The following is a 24,561-nucleotide window of genomic DNA, read 5'->3' as shown; positions in this document are numbered from 1 at the left end:
ATTAATGACTAGGGTAAGATTCGGTTAAACTTTCAAAATTCCGACGATTGGTAATTTTTAGAATGTTTAATTTGGAAATAGAAGAAATGGTATACATATATTTGTCTTAAAAGCACTATCATATTGTTAGTATTCTAAATATGAGATATCATATACTTCTCGCTCCACATATGTACTAGTATTAGTGGAGCCCACTATATACCAAATCATATACGGAATCAATACTGCTATGGCAAGTGTAATAAGTAGATAAGGAAGTAGTCATGTATAAGAAAAAGGAAACAGAGTCCTATTTAGATCTAACCAAGAGTCCAAGACTACCCGAATTGTATACATAATTGATTTTCCTAGTTTTACTTGATCAAGAGGGTATTTATAATAACAGTATAAATACAAAACCTCACAGAAGGAGAGGAGACACGAATCCAACAAGGAGGGTTCTAGAGCCACCTCTCAATCTTGCCAAGTTTGTTCTCAAGGAAGCCGATATCAATTAGCCATCAAGCACATGCCTGAGCTTCACACTGGTGTACTAGCAAACTAGATTAGGTTCTACTCCCTATTATATTTATGAGAGATATTGATATATAATGGTAACACCGGTTTCGGTCAGTAGGAATAGGAATATTACTTGTCAATAGGAGGTTGGAACCCGTATACTTTTAGAGTTTTGTTTGCATTCCCATATCAGTTGGTCCCTACGTTCTCAAACATCCTGTATATATATATGAATACCGTGATCGTGGTATAACTCGTCGACGAATACTGTAATAATTTTTTACTAGATTATATAAGGTTGTTTTAAAATAGATGATCGGAATTTTAAAAGGCAAACCAAATCAATTTGTCCAAATTTTCAAATATTTGCCAACAAAGCACTATTTTATCATAAAGGTGCGGTATTGATAAATAAATCAATAACACCCTCTCTGAAACAGATGAATTTTACAAGCACTACCAACTACTACTACACACGTCCAAATATAGCAACTTCCTGGATATAGGATATAGATCTGGAAAATTACTTATACTTATCCACATTCATCTCAATATAAACTAACTTTTACGCATGAATTTGGATATAACGTATATTTAGATTCATATATAAAAGTTAGTATATTTTGTGACGGAGGGAACATATTTTAGGACGGATGGAGTATTTTCCAAATAAACAGTAAATCTTCGTAAATTCCAAACAGGACATGAATATTTGTCAAAAGAGCTTTGAATCCCAACTCACAAGTCATCTAACTTCACAAAGCTAGTCCAATATTGACTTGCCTAACTCCAAATCCTTCAAAACCGTGTGCAGAGAGTTGACGGTGGGTTGGCTGAAAAATGTAACCACACACGTAAATGATCCATGTTAGGAGCACCGCCACTACAGAGTGTAATACACATGCGAATTTTTTTATTACCAACCAATCAATGGTCAATGCATCTTGGTTAATTTGTTACTAGCTGGCCAATTTTTTTTTTGTGGAGATCCAACAGAACAGAACACCAAGTCTGAAACATTCAGAATTCAGACGAGCAGCTCTGAATCTGGCCATGTGTGACCCATGTGAGAACTTGACGCGTGCTCCCAACGGCCGGGTGATTAGTAGACTGAATGATCAGTAAAAGACTTGCAAGCTTGCTAATCTTAATCAGTCTAAATTAACCCTGAAGCTAGTATATCATTCTTGACTAAGGGCACATGAACCGATGCATGTTCAACTCTGCACAGGCTATGACAGGCTTAGGGTTAATTTGATTCTGAAGGTTGACCCGTGAATTACGAGATTGCATGACGAATGGGATGACAACTAGGTGATGTAATTACAGGATACACATGGAAGCATTCAGGATGGAGTGATTGGATTAATCAACTACGATAACATGAAACAGAATGTGATAGCATGAAGCGTACATGTGATCGATTGATTGGAGATTATGTTGTCTGAAATGAACCCGGAGATCTCAATGAACCTGTGTTACTGTGTACCTATAGATTTGGCAGATCCAGAAATCAATACATAAACACATCCCTTCGCCATCTCACATGATACGAAGTATGAAACGTATCCAACCATTTTGGATTCATCTCAACAAGCTGCTCAAAAAAACCCTGTAAAATTCACACTCAAAACAAATCCTTTTGCCTCTTTCACCTCTGAACTCTGAACATGTCTGTTGCTAACTACAATACTGTGTATCATGCCATCATGCAAATCAAATCATCGTACTCTGCGCAAATTGCCAAGTTTGCAACGGCAGGGGTCAGCAATAATAGGCAAGAAAACAAACACATCTTCCATTTTAGTATTACCAAATACTACATTGGAGTACTTAAATTAATCTGAAACTATAAACCCCGTGATCATTGATAACCCTATCTGCAGTACTCGCCAAACGGCCAGCTAGGCCATCAGATACTAAAGCTTCACGCAACGCCATCCAGAAGCTGCAAAAAGGTGACAGGCTACACACTTGATTATTGCAAGGCGGGTTATGAACTTAATCAGCATGAAATGGAAGGAGATAAAAATATGATATACTCGATTAGATGAGCTATTATACGGGAAGAAAAAGTTCGGAGGTCACTGTCAATTCAGTATAAGTAAAGCACTAGTATCCTAAACACATCTTGTAGAAGCAACTCAATGATCTTGTAGAAGCATTGCATGTGATTGTATGAAAAATGATCAACTTTTGGTCATCAGAGTGGCTAGTGTTTTACAGGGTGTAAGTGACCCCATCTCGCAATTGGAGATAGCTTCAAAGGGAAAACTGAACAGGATATGTGCCAATTAAGTGATTAGGTGCCTGCATATATACGAATGAATCATTTCTTCAATGATTTGTGTCTGGTATACATGCCAGTATTGAAATGATTTTGGATTCATGGACTTTTCAGTAACTATCTTTTCATGATACTGTATCTGCCAGGGTCTGTTTTGGATTGCTTAGCTTATCTGAATAAATTCATTTCAGTTTTCAAGATGGCATATATTCATTTGAGGTTAGGAATGAAAGAATGGACGCACTTCTCGAGTACCATGTGATTTTCGTAGAAACTTTTGATATATGATTTTTAAAAAAGAATAATCAGTTTTAAATTTTATAATAGTTAATTCATTCGTTTGTACTCTCGAATAGTGATCACAAAATCATTCAGCCGTTCAGCTCTTTAGGGGGGGGGGGGGGTCACTCTTAGCTACTACTACTTGCATAGGAGAGATTAGGATTGGAAATTTGAGCTTTTCAACTTAGCTGAATCTGAGTCTACTTCTGCAAAACAGTCGGTAAAACCTAATAAAAAGAGATGGGCCAGAGTGTCCTATGTAAGTTCTGATTCTTTCTAAACCTGAAGAAAGCTGTTGAAAAGCTCCTCGATGGACGATGCCTTTTGGTACAAATTAATCTCTTTTCAGATCCAAGCGTTCCCATCCTGTTGGGTGGTTAGGTTTCACATTAGTAGCAAGCTCTGCACGTTCACAACTCTTTTGTGCTGGTCACAGCGTTTCTTTAGCATCCTATCTCCTGTGTTTTCGGCGTGATTTTCAGGTTTCAGGTTCGAACAATTAGCTTTTTGATAGGACCACTCTGAGACTATCTAAGTGGGCATTAGCCGTTGGGAATTTTGGTAATGACAGGTTACAAGCATCAGAATTAAGACATACTCCTTCCGTCCCGTTCCATACTATAAGTTATTTTAGTTTTATCCTAAATCAAACTTCACTAAGAACTTTAATTGAGTTTATAAAAAAACACTAACAATTACACTAACAAATAAATGCGCTGTTAGGACACATTTTCTAGTGAATTTAATGAAACCAATTCGATGTTATAGCCGATCAAAGGTAAAGAAGTTTGACTTATGACAAAATCGAAAATGACTTATATAATATATATGGAACAGAGGGAGTATTAGCTTATCTTAACTTTTTTTTATATATGCTAGCTTATCTTAAGTTTGGTTTAGATAGTGAGGGAGAAGAAGAGGAAAAAGAAAATGAACTGATGACATGCATAGTAATGGTAATGGGCCAACTTCCATAAACGTTGGATTTGGGCCAAATACTTTAGGTCAACTGAACGTGGTTGACCATTGATGGGATGATGAAAGCTTCAAAGCCACCAACTTTTTTTCTCCTCCTAACATATGGGTGTGTTTAGTTCACACCAAAATTGGAAATTTGGTTAAAATTGAAACGATGTGACGGAAAAGTTGAAAGTTTGTGTGTGTAGGAAAGTTTTAATGTGATGGAAAAGTTGGAAGTTTAAAGAAATAGTTTGGAACTAAACTCGGCCATATTTTATTCCAACTTCCATGTGGATGAGAGAAAAACTGGAAGGACTTTTTATTCGGCTGTAGTAATTCTGAAGTGAACCACACTTCAATTTTCTTCAGGTAATAATGCCCAAGTCCACAAAATTGTGCTGAAACAAGTAATAAAAGTTCACACGCTTGACTTTGATAAATCACAGCTGCGGTAGACTGTATGAATCTTTTTTAGATAATGAAAATGGTTTGTGCTAGTATAGAAACAAATTATTCACTGGGTTATTCCTACGGATTATCTACTTTATTGTAGAGATGAGTTAATTATTTTGGAATTAAGCTTAATAAATAGCTTCGAACCAGTGGTCTAAACAATACAATAGAAGAAAGTTCTTTTTTTCTTTAAAAAAAGTTATGTAATAAATAAATCTGTGACAATAATCCAGTAGAACAGCTAAAAAGAACTGGACCTAAGGATGGATTGGTTACTGAACAATACTACATTTTTCTTCCATGCTAACTTGCCCACGGGGGATTTGCAATTATGACACTGCAAACATTAACCTTTGCTATAATGACACTGGACCCACATTTCATAAATACAGATGGGCCCATTTGTCATCCACTCGGAGTGTCAAAACAGCGAAACCCCTATGTTTGCAGTCCCAATATTGCAATTTTCTCCTTGCGCACCGGTATGAAGTCCAAAAGAGACAATTCAATCGTCACATTAATAAGAGAATAAATTCATGATTGTAGAACGAGTTTCAACTTTCAACCAGCAGTAGAACTCTTCTTCTTTGTGCGTTTGTCGTACCTCTACAGTGTAAGTGCTTACAAATTTTGTGGACAAGATTTTCAGTGGTCAGCGAGTACAAATTCAGCAGGGAAATTCAATGCCGAGGATTTTCGTGGCATTTGTAGGTCCAAATTGAGCACATCACGGTTGAAACCATGCAAGTATGCAACATGATAGCTGCCATTTTCGTCGAGTTTCAGATCGAGAAGCACGGCAGTTTGACTGACGAACTCAAAAACATGGCGTCTTTTTTTTTAAAAAAAATTGTTTCAGGAAATTTGTTCATGGGACATGGGGGAAAGGCGTGTGGCTAGCGCACGTACGGCTGTTGCTGTCAACGGACGAGTGATTCGTGATGCATATTGGAATTGGATTCGTGATTTTAATTTGCTGTGTGCTTTGTACTACAGGGTTTAGCAGAAGTTGTTCTGAACTTTTTGATTCTGGTTGCGTTGAGAATGAGAACTCTTTTCGGGGATATATATAGAGACAGCGACTACACGAAGGTGATAATTAAATGGAGATATCAAATGTTTGATCGAGCAGGAGTCGCTGATTTGATTTGATTTCAGTTTTGATGACCTTTGTGAATAATCAATGTCATGCAATAAAAGCTTTTTGTGCAGAAAGCGACCGGTCAGCAGATTGTAAGGAGTAGTAATAAACTTTTCTAATTTGTTTGGCTTGGGGCATGGCAAAGAGCGTGACGTCAGGCGGGCGTCACCGTGGCGTCACCGGGGCCGCGTCCCTCTCAACCGCGGCGCGTCCTTTTCCGGCTTTGGGCGACGGGACGAGACGACGACGAGAGGGGAGAGAATCGCATCGCGAAGCAGCGGGGGCTGCACGATTCGTCGTCGTCGCTTTCCTCTTCATCCTCTCCTCGCCGTGTGCGCGGTGCGGCCTCGTTCGCGTCGGCGTCGGCGTCGGAGGCGGAGACGGAGGCGAAATTGCAAGGAAAACGACGACGGGCGTCGGGGACGGGAAGGAGCGGAGGGAGGCGTACGTGGATGTGAACTGATTGGTGCGTAGGCGAGCCGCGAGCGGCGGAGCTAGCGATGCTCTACTTTCGAAGTCACGTTACTTTGTCACCGATACATGGTGCGACACTCTGCCCCCTCCTGTTGGTTGGAGTTACGTTTTTAATCGTCGTAATAGTTGCTAGCTCGGGTTTTTTATTTTTCTTTTTCTCCCCCTCTCCCGGCATAAGCCAGTCTGACTGTTTGTTTTGTGTAACAAAAACTCTTTTCCTGTTAATATATTGATGTGCAATCTTTTTGCGCGTTCACGAAAAAAATATGGGTGCGACAGATATTATTCCCTTGATCTCAAAAAGTCAAAATAACTGTATTTTTACACTGTTCATCTCCAATGTTTCACCGTTTGTTTTATTTAGATTTTTTTTGTTAGTATTTTTATTGTTATTAGATGATAAAACATGAATAATAGTTTATGTGTGACTAATTTTTTATATTTTTTTCATAAAATTTTTAAATAAGATGGATGGTCAAACATTGAACACGGATATACTTTGATCATTGACTGAATCCGATAGACTTTGAACCTATATGTCAGCAACTAAGACACGGTGATTTCGAAGATAGAAATTCTTGATCCGTGAAGTGAACGGCATGGAGCGTGAATAATATGGGCCAAGTGTGAACCTATCTTATGTGGGAGTGGGACGACGTGCTGCACGGTTCGTCCCTACATATGATGCAAGCAACAGCAAACCCGACGCTGGAGGATGGATGGATGGCTGGCTGGATGCTCATTCTCATTCTCATTCTGTTTCTCCTTTCACGGCTGGTGTTTCTTTTCCCACGGCCTCAGGCTGGCTATGACCTCGTTTAAACGAGTTTTTTTTTTTACGAATCGACGAGGCTGTTAATTTTATTGAATAAAGGAGACGAAAAATGTAAAAAAAAAGAGGTAAAGTATAGAAAATAAAAAACCCAGGGCCGTGGCCCTAACTATAGGCAGTTACATTGTCAACCAGACGGCAAGATTTTTTGCGCCCGCCAACCCCCATGTTTTTGCTTCCTCCTTTGTCTTGGCTAGCAGAGTTAGCGACGACAGCTCCTTGTGCTGGAAAGTCCTCCGGTTCCTTTCGTTCCGTTTAAACGAGTTTTACACTATAAGAAGCAGCGGATGAGAATACATAGAAAAGAAGAAAACAAACATTTAACTTCTAATTTATCTTATATATTTTACCATTATAGATTCTTATAATATAGACAAATAGCTAAACTATTTGTGAAGAAAAAAATTAAAAAAAAACTGAGCTACCAGGATATCTCTAAAGGTGTGTTTAGTTCACGCTAAAGTTGAAAGTTTGGTTAAAATTAGAACGATATAACGGAAAAATTGGAAGTTTGTGTGTGTAGGAAAGTTTTGATGTGATGGAAAAGTTAGAAGTTTAAAGAAAAAGTTTAGAACTAAACTCGGCCTAAACAACGGAACCTACATGTCGTGTCATAGGAGCCCTATGACATCAACCATCTCCTGCATCTCTATGCACAGATGGCTGATTTGATCTCATCTTTTCACTTATATTTATACTTATCAATTAAAATTTAAATTTTTAGCTTTAAATTTAAAGTTGATTTTGATTTTTTTTTTATCAAAATTTATTTTTCAGTCTTTAAATCGTTAAAAACACTTATATAAAAAAGTTTTAGGTATAAATTATTTTTTATTTACAAATATGTTGTTTGAGGCCGTTTTTCAGTGCGAAGTGAACAACTGCATGCCAAACGCATCGCCGGAGAAGGAAGGGGAAACCGGTGACGGTGAGAGTCATTTAAGGCGTTCTGGTAGCCTACGCTTTTTATTTTTTTTGGCAGTTGGCCTGCATCGGTGACCAACCCCCGAATGAAATCAACCGTTGCAATCTCGCAATTTCTTTCTGTTGGAACGCCATTGATTTCTTTCTCCCCCAAGACTAATTAACATGTGGATGTGGTGTCATCTTTCTTCCAGCCACCAACCCACCGCAGGAGAAACTCTCCAGTCAACTTGGTTTTGAAAAACGCGATGAGTGTTCTGATGATGTGTACAGTACGTGCTTCGCCCCGCACGCCGCGGCGCCAAGGAACTTCGAATAATTTACCGAGTTGTATACAGGCCGCTGCCGCTGCTGAGACTGAGACCGTGCTTGCTAAATTGATCGTCCTCATTGTGTCGCGCTCCTTCCACGTAGGGCTGATGTTTCTTTTCGTATGGCCTCTGACTATGACCTCATTTACACCGTGTTTAGATCCAAAGTTTTTCTTCAAATTTTCAACTTTTTTATCACATCAAAACTTTCTTACACACATAAACTTCAAACTTTTCCGTCACATCGTTCCAATTTCAACCAAACTTCCAATTTTAGCGTGAACTAAACACACCCTTAAACGAGTTTTACACTATGAGAAGCCGGGGAGGAGAATGTATGCAAACAAAGAAAACAAACATTGATCATCATATGATAAGAATCCAAAATTTCTCAAATTGATCATCATATAACTACATGAACACGGATTTCGTCGGAATATAATTAATGCAATATAAGTGAATGTGTGCATGCTAGAGTGTAATTGGCATGGGGTTTTAAGAGCATGTACAATAGTGCTATTAAGAAGGCTCCAAAACTTATTAATCAGCCTAATACGAGATTAGAAAAAGAAAATCGCTAGGAGAGAAACAAATGGGCGCTTGTTTTAGCGCTAGCGCTTGCACAGCACCCCATGCAGTATCGGTCACGGGAGATGAGAAAAAAAATGCTAGGTGGGTCCCACACGAAAAAAAAATGTTATATTTAATGTATGTATGCTTTAACCAAGGCAGCTTATAGCTAACTTGTAGTTAATTAGCATGTTGTATGAGTTGGCTTTGTAAGTTAGCTCTACCTTGACATGATAAAATTTTGGAGCTTGCCGCTAGCTGCACTATTGACCTTGCTCTAATCAATGCATGTATTGTGGGAGAATGTGTGCATGGTGTCTTCATTGATGTGATTAGTTTTGGTGTATAAACTTATATGATGATCAATTTGGGAAGGAGGGAGTGCTATTCACAAGGTTTTTCTTAGGCCCTGTTTAGTTCCCAGAACAAAAATTTTCACCCTGTTACATCGAATGTTTGGACACATGCATGGAGTATTAAATGTAGACAAAAAAAATTACACAAATTGGGTGTAAATTACTAGACGAATCTTTTAAGCCTAATTGTGCCATGATTTGATAATGTGGTGCTATAGTAAATATTTGCTAATGATGGATTAATTAGGCTTGATAAATTCGTATCGCGGTTTCTAGGCAGAATTTGTAATTTGTTTTGTTATTAGACAAAGTTTAATACTTCAAATGTATATCCGTATATCCGATGTGACACCCCAAAACAAAAATTTTTGTCATCTAAATAAGCCCTTACTTCCTCCATCCCAGATAAACAAATTCATAGTGTATCATATTTGTTTATTTTAAGATGGATATAGTCTTGTTTTAAGATGGGTTTAGGAAAGAAGGTTAGAAACTTCTCCTATGCACCTAAAACAGGGTAACTCATTACCACATGATTAATACTTACTAGGTAAAACAATACCGAAAAATAGATTAATATGATTAAAAAAAAGTCTTCCCTATCAACTTTTTTACTTTTTATTAAAAACATACCTCATCCGTCTTAAAATATAAGAACTTTTAGTTGGATGGACACAGATTCAACGTACTAGGATCTTATATTTTGGGACACAGAAAGTTATTATATTTTGGGACGTAGGGATTATCTTCTAACCGTTCATAGAACGTTTGCGTGAAAAACGAGAAAATAGAAGTTGAGACATGTACTTTCAAACATATCTTTATTCTCCTTTTGAATAATAGGTTCCCAACTTTAATTAGTCATGACTTAATGAGTTACTCGTTCCATCTACTTTTGATAGTCATATTTCTAAATCTGAAAAATTTATTTTTGATAGGCATATTTCAATCCAACAACCTATCATCTTAATGACTTTCTCGGATTTAATACATGACTCTCTATTATTTCACACATGATTGGCTACAAGAGCATTGAGAAATGTAAATATTAATGAATTGCTTGTTTACGTGATTATAAAAGTAGATAGAGGGAGTATTTCGTTTTCTATACGGAGAAATGATTTACGAACACATCCAATTGTATTACGGTTACCGCGGCGTGCTGACTGACCGCTTACCAACCACGGTTCACACCCATCTTCCTGGATCAAACCGGCTAGTAAGCTAGTTCTGTGATTTATGAGTAATTAATTAAGAAGCATGCGATTATCTTTCTCATCATGTGCCAAAGATTCAGGGCGGCGAGGCAATCTCATATATTCTCAACGGACAAATAATAACAACGCTTTATCTGCAGCAGCCATCCGAATCCATCGGCGATGCACAGCGAATGCATTGACTCCGATGAGTACTACTGTACTTGATGGTGTTCTAGAACTGAAGGAAGGAATGAATTCGGTTTGAGTCCGTGAGTGGTTGATTGATACAGGTAGTACCACTGTACCACCATTTGTGGGGTTCAGTTTGGCATCCAAGTGATTGTGCTGATTAATTGTCTCATTGTTCAGCCAATCAACGGTACAAGATGAGATGAGATGAGAGGATGGGCTGTTATCTCTGATGTGTTTTCTGCCTCTCATGTCATCATCAACTCGCCCATAACTTAAACCATATTATTTTTAGGGATTTAGGGATATTCAGTTTATTTACCATTTTCAAGCCTAACTAATTTTAGTAATATTAAAATTTTGTAAAGTTTGATAATGCCACAAGATTTGGTAATAAGGTAAAATTATGTATGCAGTATTGTTTAGTTTGTTACCTTGTAAAGAATAATTTGGATGATTACCAAATTAATTTTGGTATGGTAGGATGTGATAGGTTATTCGAGACATGTTTGGATTGTTGTCATTTTAAATTTTGGCAATACCAAAATTTAATATGTTTGAAAATAGTAAAAAAAAAGTGAACACGCCCTTAGTTTATTTATCCGATTATTGAAATGGCTTATTTATTTTATGCTTTGAAAACCAATTTCCTTTTAGAAAAATAGTACTGTAATTGATCAGGCTATTTATTTTAACTTATTTATAAAGTTCATCTTTTAAAATACTTAATCTATTTTAAAATTGAGTAGATAACTTACGACGATAATCCAAATCAAACAAACCTAACTTTAACACTGCAAGAGAAACCGACAATTATAGCGAGTAAAGGAATCAAGAGATACGTTATCATGGAAACGGTAAGTACTGAAAGATTAGCGAGCATACATTAAAACGGCAGGTAAAAAACCCAAAAACCGAACCGGTGAACGTGGACGCGAAAAAGGGCAACGTGCAAAAAACCTTCCTCAAATCCAACCTCCGACCGCGTCAATGGCCGCCCAATCACACGTCCCCACGTGTCCCCCCTCACCTCCGCCTTCTTAACCTCGCCACCTCCTCCTCTCCTCCCACCTCGCCTCTCTCTCCTCTCTCTCTCTCTAGTTTACTTTTCTTGGAGCCACCAAGAAACCAGCCATGTCCGTGCTCGGTGTCTTCTTGGCGTCGCTGCTTCTGGCGGCGGTGGCGCCGGCGAGGGCGGCAGGAGGGGGGTGCGCGGCGGAGAGGTTCAGCAGCAACCGCGTGTACGCGGCGTGCAGCGACCTGCCCCACCTGGGCGCGTCCGTGCACTGGACCTACGACGCCGCGGCGTCGGCGTCGCTGTCCGTGGCGTTCGTCGCCGCGCCGCCGTCGCCCGGCGGGTGGGTGGCGTGGGGGCTCAACCCGACCGGCGGCGGGATGGCCGGCACGCAGGCGCTCGTCGCGCTGCCCAAGGGGGGAGGAGGCGGGTACGAGGTCCAGACGTTCGACATCGAGGGGTACTCGCTCTCCGCGCCGGGGAAGCTCAAGTACCCGGCGACCGACCTCGCCGCGGAGGTCGCCGCCGACGGCCGCGTCAGCGTCTTCGGGAAGCTGGCGCTGCAGAACGGCACCGCCGAGGTGAACCAGGTCTGGCAGGTCGGGCCGGTCTCCAGCGGGTCCATGGTGCCGCACGCCATGAGCAGCGACAACAAGGCCGCCATGGGGAAGCTCAACCTCCTCACCGGGGCAGCCACCTCTTCCGGCGGCGGCGGCAGCAACCTCAGGAAGAAGAATGTGAGCACTCTTCAATCTTGATTTCTAGTATCATTTTGTTTGCCTTTCTTGAATTCCTAATCAAATTTGAGTGCACAAATCAAATTGTAGTTAGAAAAGGGGGGCGATTTCAGCTCGAATTCCACCAGGGAACTTAACTCCAAAAGCTAAAATCCTGGGGATTTTTTTTTTTAGCAAAAGCTCTCATATTGTTGTTTTCTTTTATTGCTTTATGAATTAGCAACAGTAGTGGTTACTGAAGTCTGAAGCGGTACTGGTATGAGTCAATTTAATTTGAAGTATATGCTTATGAGGTGGTAGAGCGTTGAAAAGAAAGAAAAAAACAACACATTTTTTAATGCTTAAGAGTCAATCTTTGGTTAAAATAATCTTTCCTGCTTCTGTTGCCATGTGAAATGCTCAAATGTTTATACATATGTTCGACTGTTATATCCTGGTTGGTTTGAGATGATTTCAACTGTGTTAAAATCTGTAGGAATAAGATGACGTTTGCTGACTGATTATGTGTGACAAAATGCCTTCTTTGCTTCCGTACTACACACTCAAATTTCTATGCTTTCAGATTGCAATTTTCTTGCCTGTATTGGTTTCTTCCTGCTTTGGTGGACTTCAGCACGATTTGTCTTTCCTGTTGATGGCTACATCGAAATGCTCATTTCACACAATGCAAATTCAGTAGAGAGTAGGGAGCCGTGGTGTTATTGATGTTCTAGTGAAGGGATCGATCTTTGGTTGCAAACCAAACAAGCTTTTTCTTCTTCTGTTGATTCACATTCACAAATTGCTTGACCATATTGATAATGATATTATGATGTATTACTAATTGGTTCAAACTTTTTTCTAATTTTATATGTGCAGACCCATGGAATCCTGAATGCTGTTAGCTGGGGTCTTCTACTTCCCATGGGAGCCATATTTGCTAGATATCTCAAGACATTCAAATCCGCCGATCCCGCGTGGTTCTACCTTCATGTAGCTTGCCAGCTGATTGGTTATGGTGTGGGAGTTTCTGGCTGGGCCACTGGCATTCATCTAGGTAACCTGTCTAAGGGAATCACCTATTCGCTTCACAGAAACATCGGGATCACAGTATTTGCGCTTGGTACCCTACAGGTATGTTCTATTGCACACATTGTTATGACCTCTTTATCTGCCAATATTTCAAGCCCATTTTGTGCAATTGTACGATCATACTGATTGTTCTATGTGCACTCTTTCTTGAAGATCTTTGCGCTTTTCCTGAGGCCCAAGAAGGATCACAAATACCGTATCTACTGGAACGCCTACCACCACTCGGTCGGTTACACCATCATCATACTCGGCATCGTCAACATCTTCAAAGGGATGTCCATCTTGAACGTGGAGCAGAAGTGGAAGACGGGCTACATCATCACGATCAGCATCCTGGGTGGCATTGCCGTGATCCTGGAAGCTGTTACATGGAGCATCGTCTTGAAGAGGAGGAAGGAGGAGAACAAGTCCTATAACGGCGCTTCAAACGGTCACTTGCCACTCTCTATGTAATTCTTGTAGAGGCAGGAGGGACTTGTGATCCCTACTTATATATTCAGGAGGCTATATTCAGTTATGTTTATGCTTATAGGATTAGGCCTTGTGATCTTGGTATCTCTTCTTTTGTATGATATTTGTATACTGCACACTATACTGGAGATGAGAGATGCCAGTACAGCTTGTTTGATTTTTTGTTCTGTTTGTGAATTGCTGAGTTGAACATCCACTTTGTATGATTTTGGTGCCATTACAAATGTTCCTTTTGGAAAAGTTGGGCAAAGGTGTCCCAAGTGGTTGGTGAATTGGAGAAGAAAGATGCAAGAAAATGCTTGCTAGTGGAAGCATGATCTCTCTAGAAAGTTTGATGCTCGTAGCAGCCTAGCAGAAAGGAAAGGGTACTGAATACTCCATTTGCTGCTATGTTTTTGTGTTGTTCAAGAAACTGAAGGGAGTGTGGTGATGTCAGATTTCACTTTGTTTCAGTAGCAAGGAAACAAAATGTTTGGCTATTGTTTCTTCAATTATTAGCTTCATTCAGAAGAGTGGCATGTGTCCAAAACATGCAAATAGAATCCATCTAAAATAACTGTGAACATGCAAACAACTGAATAATTGACATATCATGGCAGTTTTAAGTTTGATGTAATAGCAATTTGTCTGCTTTCCATGCAGACAACTTTATTCAAGATTTTGTGCCAACTGGTCCATGCATTAGAGTGACTCCATTGAAAGAATAGTACACCCTCCGTTTTTTTTATATAGACGGCGCGTTCACTTTTAAACATATGTTTCACTAATCATTTTATTCAAATTTTAGTTTACAAAATGTAAAAAATTAAGTAATGCTTAAAGTACCTTTTATGATAAACCAAATCACAACAAAACAAATGATAATTACTTTTTTTTATAAGACGGATGATCAAACGCCAAAAGTCTACAACGTTATCTATTAAAACCAGAGGAAGGGAGTAGTAGTTAGAGTGGAGTGTGTGGTTCAATCAGACTCAGCTAGGAGTCCTGAGCAGAAAAAGGGTTTGTGGCGCGTGATTTAGTGCAGGTCAGTTCACAACTTTCTTGCTTGCAAATAGGAGAAAAAAGATGCTAGATGTTGTGGCAAACCAGGGAAAAAGTTCAGAAAGCAACGACCTTGGCGAGATCTGTGACATCAGAGATGCCCCTAGCTAGCTGATTGCACAGATCGCCAGCAAACAACCTCATGTCATGTGAATCCCCTGCGAGTGTTCGAGTGATCATGCTATCTGGCACTAATCAACTAAACCAAACGTTAAACCCTTGTTGCAATGATGCTAATCTGCTATTATCAGGTGTTAAAAAAAATGCATTTTTGACTGCAACATTTGGCGAACTCTGATGCACCTCGTTTATTTAAGTGTAAAGATGTTGAATCATTGACTCCACAACTACTACAAGTTAGATATAAAGATGATGAATCATTGACTCTCTACAAGTAAGAGATAAGTAGATTATTAGTAGTGCTCAAGACGTGCAGACATTGTTCCAGAATCCTCACTTTCCAGATGGTCTCTGAACTCACTGGTAAACACCTACCAACTCAAAAAATTAATTATAGTAGACGACTTCACCAAAACTGTCCAAAAGGGTTTCCAGCAGTAGTGGATCCACAACATAAATGCCTGATCATTTGTGAGTGACACACCTTCTAAGTGAACTTGGCCAAACTCAACTACTCCTGCATTTTCTGAACTATTAGTATTAAGCTGCAGCAAAATCAGGTAGAAAACCAAATTATGACCAAATCTCTGCATCACTGAACTTAGATGACGAATTGACAATGCAGTCCATATGATTTGACCTAGCCTAACTCATTGATTTTTGTCATCTCTGAATCTAAACGTCATGTAGCTCTCAACTCAAACCCTTTTCAATTTTCTAATCGTTAGTCATGTTCAAACCAGAATTCCATCAGATTGTCAAAGCTACCAAACAGTTTGGTTGTGTTGAGTATGACCCATCATCACTCAGTAGGGTTCATGCAAAGTCAGTTTTGCTTGAGCTTGGCTCAAACTTCCATCTTAGCTCAACCAGAACTTTTTGGGTGGTCTCCTTCAGTTGAGTAGGTAGAACTGCATCCATCTCTGGAACAAGTTGCAGGTCAGAAGGAGAGTTGAGCTGTATTAGGCCTGAAAAAATGTTCAGAAGTGACTAGCAAGCATCAAAAGCGACTCATGGATTAGAAAAGCTTTTGCTGCTTTATGGAAGGAAGCAATTCTTGTTGAGCTATAGTAGAACAGTGCAATGTGTGCAGTAGGAGCAAAGCATCAACTAACTCCAAACATCTTATTCTCAACAGCAGACAGCTTGGATGGTGCTATCAAGTTCCCAGCAATCCTGCAAAGCTGGTATTTGTTGAACTGCCTGAATATTAGTTTCTGGAAGAAAAAAAAAAGGGGAAGATATGTGCCTGTTTGGATGCTTTCAGACAGATTGGAATCTTGTTAACAAAGGACATAGCCCACACAAATTGCATGTACCATTTGCTGTAAAACAAAGTAAAAGAAGATTCGCAATAATTCATTGAAGTAAAATTATAGTGTTGATCGGTCACAACTCACAACAACTTCTGAAAGGAAAAGACTCGAAGTAACTTTCTTTGTATTCAACCTGTAAAGAATATTTTGTATCACCATGTGTCCTCTATAAAAAGAAGAGGAAAAAAAAAAACTACATGAGATATCTTGTAACTATGCACACATTTCCTTTCTGATGTTACTCAACGAATGGTGAGAAGTCAGTGGTGAATATCTACAGAATTAACAGTGGGACACCTTAATTCTCCCTTTGGTAAGTAACGTAAGACTCAACTCCTATACAGAACTGCTACACCAAACAGACAAAAACACACAGACACACTCATTTTTACATGTTTCACAAGGGGCACAAATCATGCACCTCTGAGCTGCCGAATGGCTTAAAGTCAGAACGTTGCAAATAATTCAACGGATTCTTCTTTGAACTTCTTGTAGATGCTTCACCCGATAGAACATCAACGGATGGGGTTGTGATAGACGGTGGATTGATGGGCGGGGATGCAGAAATCGTTGAGCAGCAATGCCTGACATTGATCCTGTGTGTAATGGTTTCAGTTGAGGTGCTACCTGTTACATTGACCAAAAGAACGGCCTCCTTATCTCTGGTGACTTCGCACCAACAGTTCTGCAGTACTCCATTGACAAATACTTCTTGGGTGTAATAGTCTTCATGGTGCACGGTAACTTCCATTGTTTGCCCAGGTTCAATGAGACCAACTGATGGTTCAACCTGTAAAACATAGCACGATGAATGATTAAATTACCAAATATTGGTACTGTGAAAAGCAAAATGGAACATGCAAAGCACTGAAAAATATAATAAACTAGTATAACACTCAAGTCAAAAGGCTTGTTATGAATGGTTAGTGGTAGCAGCTGTTCTTGTCTGTTGACTGTCATGACAAACTGGTCAGTCAGCAACTCCACTGAGATCCATATCCAGTTTAGGCTTATATGGATGGGTTAAATGGCAGCCCATCCACGTGTATGGGATGGGTTGGGAATTTGAGCTAAAATCCTAGCCCATAGATGTGGATAGGCCAGGATTTGGGTTCATGCAAATGAGGCATTAGGATTTTTGGCTGAAACACATTTATGAACTGAGCACTGACAGATATGATCATATGATGTTGTCTATCAACTCATGCAAAGTTTGGTATGATTTTGACCAAATATATGTCCACAAAGAGTATCCTAAATGACCACTAGAAGACAATACATGCAACCAAACCTGAGCCCACCTCCATGACTGTCTAGGTACAAGGTGATCGAAATTGTGTTTCATCTCATTTGCTTTTGCAATTTTTTTCCTTCAGTTTGCTTTCTCATAATTAAAAGAAAGTCTGATATAGTTCTCACAAAGAGGTTGGAGTGCAGCTGATACAGAAAGTGCATGTCATAGAAGTAAAATACTCCATCCCTTCTCTTTTACATTATGTGAGGGGAGTATATAGGTTCCATGGTTGTCCAAAATTCATATTCTAGAATGACAAGATATCTTCTATATTTATGAGCTAAATTTTATTTTAGGTCTTGCAAACTGAATACATAATGGACAGACTTTCTATGGTTTTGAACTTAACAGGCTTTCTATATACAAGCAAAAGAATGGTCAACACTACAGATAGAAATAGAACACTCAACTGAGAGTGTAACACTATGGGTTTTCTTTTTTCTTAATAAGGGAAAAACACAATGGGTTTTAAGACTAAACAAAAGAAAAAAATGAATGCAGGAATAAACAAATAAACATATTAATGCATACCTCAAGCCAAAGCGGCAACCCAAAGGATGCCCTTGGAGGAAACTCGGATTTAGTTCCATCCTGCTTGCTGATTGACTGGCTTTCACACAGGATTTCAAAAGCAGCCTTGTTTCTTTGACAATCATTTGTTATCCGGAGGACAACATGTTCTTGGTTTTCCAAAATTATATTGTTTGTGCTGATTATAGTGTCTGGAACAAAATGGGACTCTCGAAGCAAACTGTGTAATCTTTTGTCAGATTGGAGTATTTTTCCATATTCCTGTCTTCTTGTAAACTCATCCACTCTTGCAATATCAACACTAAATGCACACCTCACTGGTTTATGATCACTATCTGTGACACCCATGCAAGCTTCATACCTACCAGAAGAGCAATAAAACATCAAATTATGTATGAGGGAGTGATTATGATCAAGACAAAACAACATGTGTGTCTTAGATTCTCCTTCTCAAAACGAGTGGTAACTGGTAAGTTGTAGAATCTTACGATGTAATTTTAGCAACAACAGGGCATTCTAATGAGCACTCTGCTGTTAATACATCACGGCTATCTCGATACAGTATTCTGTCGCACCAAGCAGGTATTCTCTTCTTCTCACCCGAGTCATATCCTAATTATTTTTGGTGTGGAAAAATTAGCTCCAAAGCAGTTGCGTCAATTTAATCAGCACATAAAAGAACATTTGAATCTTGTGACAGAACTGGAACTATTTAATTAAGGAGGTGCCGCTAGCATCAAAAGTAAAAACAGGCCATACCTGCAAGACCTGGTAGGTGTCTTTGGAATTTGTAAGTCGGAGGAAATCTGATCAAACCTTCACGCATTCCTTGGAAAACCTTTCCTGCCCTCATTTCTGCTTGAAGTTGATCCCTTTCTTTAAGCCAGTCAAAGCTCCTTTGAGAGACCATGTCCCTTGCTTCATCATAGGTGATACCGTAAAGTCGGTAGTTGAAATCACCAAGAAAGACAACCATATCAGCTTCTGCCATCTCAGGTATATCTTCATCGACCTGATTTCCATTGGCCTGCCATTATGACAATAGCTATAAATAAGTATTCTTTATTTCCACGGAAAAATCTGCAATGCAGTTCAGCGATTACATACATTCACGGTTTTATGCAATTGAACAGATGTAGCAGAAGCTGTAGAGGAAACCAAAAAAAAAAGATGTTATAGAATTCATTTACAACAAACTAGTATTTAAATATACTTATAAGATGAAAGTTGAGAATGAAGTACCTGCAGATCCATGAGGTTTGTTAAAAGTCATCGTTCGATAGATATGATCAAAATCAGCATTACGACGGCTAACATTTTCTAGATGTGCAGCAAAATGATTGTTCACAAAACATATCCTGCGATCATAGACTCTAATTCTTAACCCTACACCACCCTGCAAGAAGAATGAGATATCATTATTCAATGCAAAATAGGAAAAAGAATAGAGCAATATATTGCTAACTATTAAAATAATTTTCCTCTGAAAACTGCAGCTGCACACTTTCACCTCTAACCATTGCACGCTCACAAATTGTTTCTAGTTGGATGAAGTATGTGAAGAAAAACATATTTTGAGTATCCCATGATTATTTATCACAGCAGTATAATGTTCTTTGCGTGAACGAAATTCCCAGTTGGTATAGTGCACATATGATACGCTCAAGAACAAACAGTTAATAAACATTTTGACAATCATGTACCTTGTTGCCAATAGCACGCCCAAAGCCACATGGTACTGCAGCAGCATCAACATCACCAACATGTGGCTTAAGGTCCTTCCTTGCCCTTGAAATTATCATGATGTACATGCCATACATATCGTATGAGAAAAGTACAAAAGTGCAAAAAAAATGATAATTATATAATAACAGAAAAATGTTTCACTAAGAAATGGTTTTAAGATAAACCAGTACCATGCAGCAATAAGTAATCCAGCCAGCTGCCTTGAACCAACTCGGTGGAAGGATATCCCCTCATCAAGGGTCCTGCCAATATTGTCTATCCACCACTGACCATTGGCACTACCCTCAAGCCCTACCTAAGGCCATAAAGCAAGAAATGTTGAATAAAATGCTCAAAACTCACATAGCAGGCATGATACCAGTACAGGAAATAGCCCAGTGCAGTCTAGATATGAAAATCAGACAGAAACAGGAAGAAGGGGGAGATGATGACCAGATAGGAAATTAAATTAAATTTTCCTTCCAGTTCTCAGTGGTAGCTTTATTATACCAATAAAACACCACAGCAAACAAACTAGCATGAAAGCAAATGCATTGACTTCCCAAACATACAGCTGCAATAACTGTAAAAGACAACTCTTAACTTCAGTTTCAGTGTTCATCATTTTTATACTAACAGAAATATACACAGTTCTCCTGTGCCTTCTCACAAAAAAAAAACTGTAAAAAGGTAATCTGCACCTAGAGCTCTAGAATGAACCCTTATGCTTAGGTATATGCAGTATTTGTTTCAAGCAGCTAAATTAGAATCATATGAGCTCCAGATAGAGATAAGAAGGATAAAAATTAAAATGTAACATAGTACAACCATTTTATCAGAAAGACAAGCACACCACTTGTGTTTTTCAAAAGACAGTAGCGCAGATACAGTCATATTATCAGAAATAATACAAATTAAGCTGTAATGCAGAAATAATCTTATTGTGCTCACTAGTAACCTATTTTCCTATCTCAATAATAGTTTCTTTTTCCTTGATTGAACCGAGCAAGAAAACAATGAAACAACGAAATCAAAGGTAGGGTTGAGTATTTCATATCTTACACTTTCTTTGGCTGCAGCCATGGCAAGAACACCAGCACCCATCTCGACCTCTTGTAGACCAACCACCACCAAGTCAACATCAAAAAATGCACGACCCAACCATGACATGAGTGATTCATAAGATGCTTTCTCCTGGCCAACATTCCAAGTCCCAACAAGCATTTTAATGTTCACTAGCCTTCTATACGACAACTCCCTGTTTGACAATTCAGTTCGCAGAATATCATCCAGAGGGCCAGGGGAAGCTAGAGGCCATCCTCTAATTCCACCATGATGAGCAAGAGTAAAGACATAAGAACCACCAATCGCCATCTGTATGACCGGACAGCTATGCCCAGTCCATTCTGCCAGAAGGTTACCTTCCACATCCATGACTTGAATAATGCCACTGGCATAGCCCACCCACACCCTTTCTCCAAGTGCCTTCATGCACTGAACAGAAGAACAATGATGCTGGAATTCTTGCAGTCGGTTCCCATTTCCATCCCACATAATGATCAAACCATCTGTGCAACCTGACCAAACCGTTCCATTCATTGCCTGAACCACTGCTTCTGTTCGGCGATTATCTTCAACAAATGTCCCTTTTGTAGCAACTCTGCGTACTGCACCAGCTGCTCCCATCAGGGCATTCCTTGATTTCTGGAAAAAATTGAAAGAGCTTTGTGGTTTATCCTTCTTCACGGGTTTTGCTTTGATTTCTTCCTCTATAAATTGCTCTGGCATCACAGGTGCCTCTAACCGAGCTGACTCAATTTGGCCGTCCATGCCAAACACTTTTAGCAGTTCCCTGGTCCGAGCATCCCTACAGGAAAAATATCAGAAAAAATAGTTCCTAACTTTTCAATGGGCCGATGAACTCAAGGATAATGCAATTTATTTATGAAAGCATACCAAACAGCAAATGCCATGCTAGTTAAACACCAAACTTTTGCCCGGGAATGGTCAGCAAGCATGTGTTTCACATCAGCAGCGGGGAACGAAGATATGTTGCCAGCTGCTGCATTGTTCCTAAGGTCAATATATGACCTTTCAATCCGTAAAGCAGCCACATGTTTTTCTTCTGGCATTAGTGAGAGGGACTTAGCAATGACGTCCCAGGGCCATGCCTTTATAACACCCCCTTCGGATCCTGACCATATTTCACCTGTTTCCAAGATATTGAAATGAAATAAATCATTTTTGCAAAACGTTCTACCTCTTTTAGTGGACATTGTGAAGTTTAAATCTTGTATGGAGCAGAAGAGATGCCTTAATGTCATATAACTACGAATGAATGATTCAGCCATTGACAGCGATCCAATGCAACAAATAAAGCTGAAAATTAAGTTTCAAAAGGAACAACAATAAAGCATCTTCCAAGTAGGCTTTTCACATAGTAGACAACTAAAACACAAGTGAACTTTAAGACTTCAATTATTAACAGACAGTTTCTTAATATTTCAAGAATAACAAGGATTTATTTGTATTATTCGATAAAGTTCTCTATGGTATGAGTGTTCATTTCGTAGGCTAATCCTATTGTTTGTGGATGTTTTTTAGGTTACTTTTACCTTCCCAAACTTCTCCACATTTATGCAAAGAGAAAAACGCGCCCAAGTGATTACATCCATGCAAACGCATCTAAAAAAGATAACGGAAGCCTACCATTTGAGAAAACTTCTAACACTAATACTCCCATATATGGATGTCATGTCATACAGAACAGAAAAAAAAAAACTAGTTCAACTTTCAGATTTTCCATTTGCAAGATGTCAATATTACTGGACCCCACCCCCCAAAAGTGTTTTTCCTAATTTATTTGTAATAGACTAAAGTTGTTGCTAAAGCCCTGTTATTTTCAGACGCTTAAAATCAGCTAAAATGAAACATTTCATCAGCTAAAATCATTCTTCGTGCTCTTTTACCCAATAATGCTATTGCCTCACTATGCACGGAGCCAATTTTTATCCATCCCTTGCGTAATTTGCTCAATGAAAAATAGAATTGATTGAGATGATCAAAGTAAGTAATCAAGCTTCTCACCATAAGACGTGATGACCATGGAGAGCACTGGCGTGCGGCTGTGTGCCTGCCACGTCAGGGCCTCCCTGAACAACGGCGCGTCATCGTCGTCGCTGCCGGCGGCGAGGTCCATTCGCCACGACATGATCCTCCCATCCTTGTGGCCCGTCCACACCAGCGCGTTCGAGGCGTCCGCCTCGACGCAGAGCACGGGCGGCACGGGCACGGACTCCCTGAAGGGCGCGCTCTCCTCGTCGCCGCGGCGCGCCCCGCACCCGGCGGCGGCGAACACGTCGTCGAGCCCCCACACGCGGACCCCGGACTCGGAGCCCGCCCAGAGCTGCCGGCGCCGCGGCTCGCACGCCAGCGCCCGCAGGAAGGACCCCACCTGCGTCTCCCGCAGCGGGTGGGGCCGCACCTCGAGCGGCGGCGGGCGGCCCGGGTGCATCGCGGCGCGCAGCGGCACCCGGTAGATCCCCTCGCCCCCTCCCTCACCAACAAACTCCGGCAACGCCCCGCCCCCCGAAACAACCCGCTCCGGCTCCTCCACCACCGCCACCGCGGCGCCAACCTCGCGGCAGCAGCGCTCGAGGCGCGCGTCGCACGAGGCGGAGGCGACGGGGCCGTCGTCGGTGCTACGCGCGTACGGCGACGACGACGACGACGACGCGCTCTTCCTCAGCGTCTCCCGCGCCCGCGCCGCCATGGCCGCAGCCGCCGCCTCGTCGTCCGAGTCCATCCTAAATCCGAGCTCGTTTGGATGGAAGGGAAGAGGGTGACCTGTCGCGGAGGCGGCGCGCCGTGGAGGGAAGGGAAGGGGAGGCGAGCTCGTCGTCGTCGTCGTCGATGGCGATGGCGAGAGGCGGAGGAGAGGGGAGGTGGGGTTTAAATGGGTGGATGCGTCGTGGACCGGGACCACGGAGGCAGTGTGAACCGCACAGCTGCTGCTCCTCGCCCGCCGCGATGTCGGAAATGGCAGCTGAGCTCAGGCCGGCTGGTTTTTTGGTTGCTGCTCTGAAAGCAACGGGGTTTCCCTTTCCAAATGGAGGCCGATTTTGCTGCGATTTTTGTTTTTCCTTCTCTGAAGATTCTGTGACAGGTCAATGTAGGCCTTGTTTAGTTGATGAAAAATTTTGGATTTATTTATCACATAAACACATAGTCTAATAACAAAACAAATTACAGATTTCGCCAGAAAACTGTAAATTTATTAAGCCTAATTAAACTATAATTAGCATATATTTACTGTAGCACCATATTGTCAAATCATGGCGCAATTAGGCTTAAAAGATTCGTCTCGCAATTTACACGTAAACCGTATAATTGATTTTTTATTTTGTCCACATTTAATACTCCATGCATGTGTTCAAACATTTGATGTGATGGGTGAAAGGTTTTTATTTTGGGAACTAAACAAGACCGTATTTTGGAACCGAGTTAGTGACAAATGGTATTATACTACATCTGCCTCATTTTAGGTGTAACCATGGGTTTCCACGCTCAACTTTGATCTTAGTATTTTTGTTGCTATGAGTTGATACAATATGAATAGTACTTTACTCATAACTTATGTTTTTAAATTTTTTAAAAAAATTTCAAATAAGATAGACGATCAAAGTTAGACGTGAAAAACCATGGTTATACTTGAAATGGGACGGAAGGAGTACTTGTATACTCGAGTACTCACTCGGTTTT

General features: G+C 40.3%; 2 protein-coding genes across 2 annotated transcripts; one reads left to right on the top strand and one right to left on the bottom strand.

The window, feature by feature from the left end:
• Window positions 1-11,545: 11,545 nt before the first annotated feature.
• LOC4346084 (cytochrome b561 and DOMON domain-containing protein At4g12980) lies at window positions 11,546-13,937 on the top strand. Its single transcript, XM_015795613.3, has 3 exons — window positions 11,546-12,228; window positions 13,087-13,341; window positions 13,453-13,937. The coding sequence occupies exons 1-3, from the start codon at window positions 11,611-11,613 to the stop codon at window positions 13,750-13,752; spliced, it is 1,173 nt and encodes a 390-aa protein (XP_015651099.1). The 5' UTR covers window positions 11,546-11,610; the 3' UTR covers window positions 13,753-13,937.
• A 2,420-nt stretch (window positions 13,938-16,357) lies between these two features.
• Window positions 16,358-23,913, bottom strand: LOC4346083 (type I inositol polyphosphate 5-phosphatase 13). Its single transcript, XM_015795225.3, has 11 exons — window positions 22,888-23,913; window positions 21,757-22,009; window positions 20,863-21,667; window positions 19,992-20,116; window positions 19,779-19,863; window positions 19,318-19,471; window positions 19,183-19,220; window positions 18,835-19,102; window positions 18,564-18,687; window positions 18,076-18,436; window positions 16,358-17,040 (listed from the first exon to the last, which is right to left on the bottom strand). Exons 1-11 carry the CDS (start codon window positions 23,603-23,605, stop codon window positions 16,648-16,650), a joined length of 3,324 nt encoding a protein of 1,107 aa, XP_015650711.1. The 5' UTR covers window positions 23,606-23,913; the 3' UTR covers window positions 16,358-16,647.
• Between the last annotated feature and the right edge of the window lie 648 nt (window positions 23,914-24,561).

Source organism: Oryza sativa, chromosome 8 (assembly GCF_034140825.1).
Source record: "Oryza sativa Japonica Group chromosome 8, ASM3414082v1".
NCBI classification, from domain to species: domain Eukaryota; kingdom Viridiplantae; phylum Streptophyta; class Magnoliopsida; order Poales; family Poaceae; genus Oryza; species Oryza sativa.
This window is presented reverse-complemented; position numbering and strand designations above follow the sequence as displayed.

Bases quoted from the DNA above. Each gene is read 5' to 3' on its own strand.
- LOC4346084 (XM_015795613.3), top strand. From the start codon at position 11,611: ATGTCCGTGCTCGGTGTCTTCTTGGCGTCGCTGCTTCTGGCGGCGGTG. The intron at 12,229-13,086 runs GTGAGCACTCTT...TTATATGTGCAG, and splicing joins GCAACCTCAGGAAGAAGAAT to ACCCATGGAATCCTGAATGC. The intron at 13,342-13,452 runs GTATGTTCTATT...TCTTTCTTGAAG, and splicing joins TTGCGCTTGGTACCCTACAG to ATCTTTGCGCTTTTCCTGAG.
- LOC4346083 (XM_015795225.3), bottom strand. From the start codon at position 23,605: ATGGACTCGGACGACGAGGCGGCGGCTGCGGCCATGGCGGCGCGGGCG. The intron at 19,103-19,182 runs GTATGTAATCGC...TCATAATGGCAG, and splicing joins AATTGCATAAAACCGTGAAT to GCCAATGGAAATCAGGTCGA. The intron at 18,688-18,834 runs GTATGGCCTGTT...AAAAATAATTAG, and splicing joins ACACCTACCAGGTCTTGCAG to GATATGACTCGGGTGAGAAG.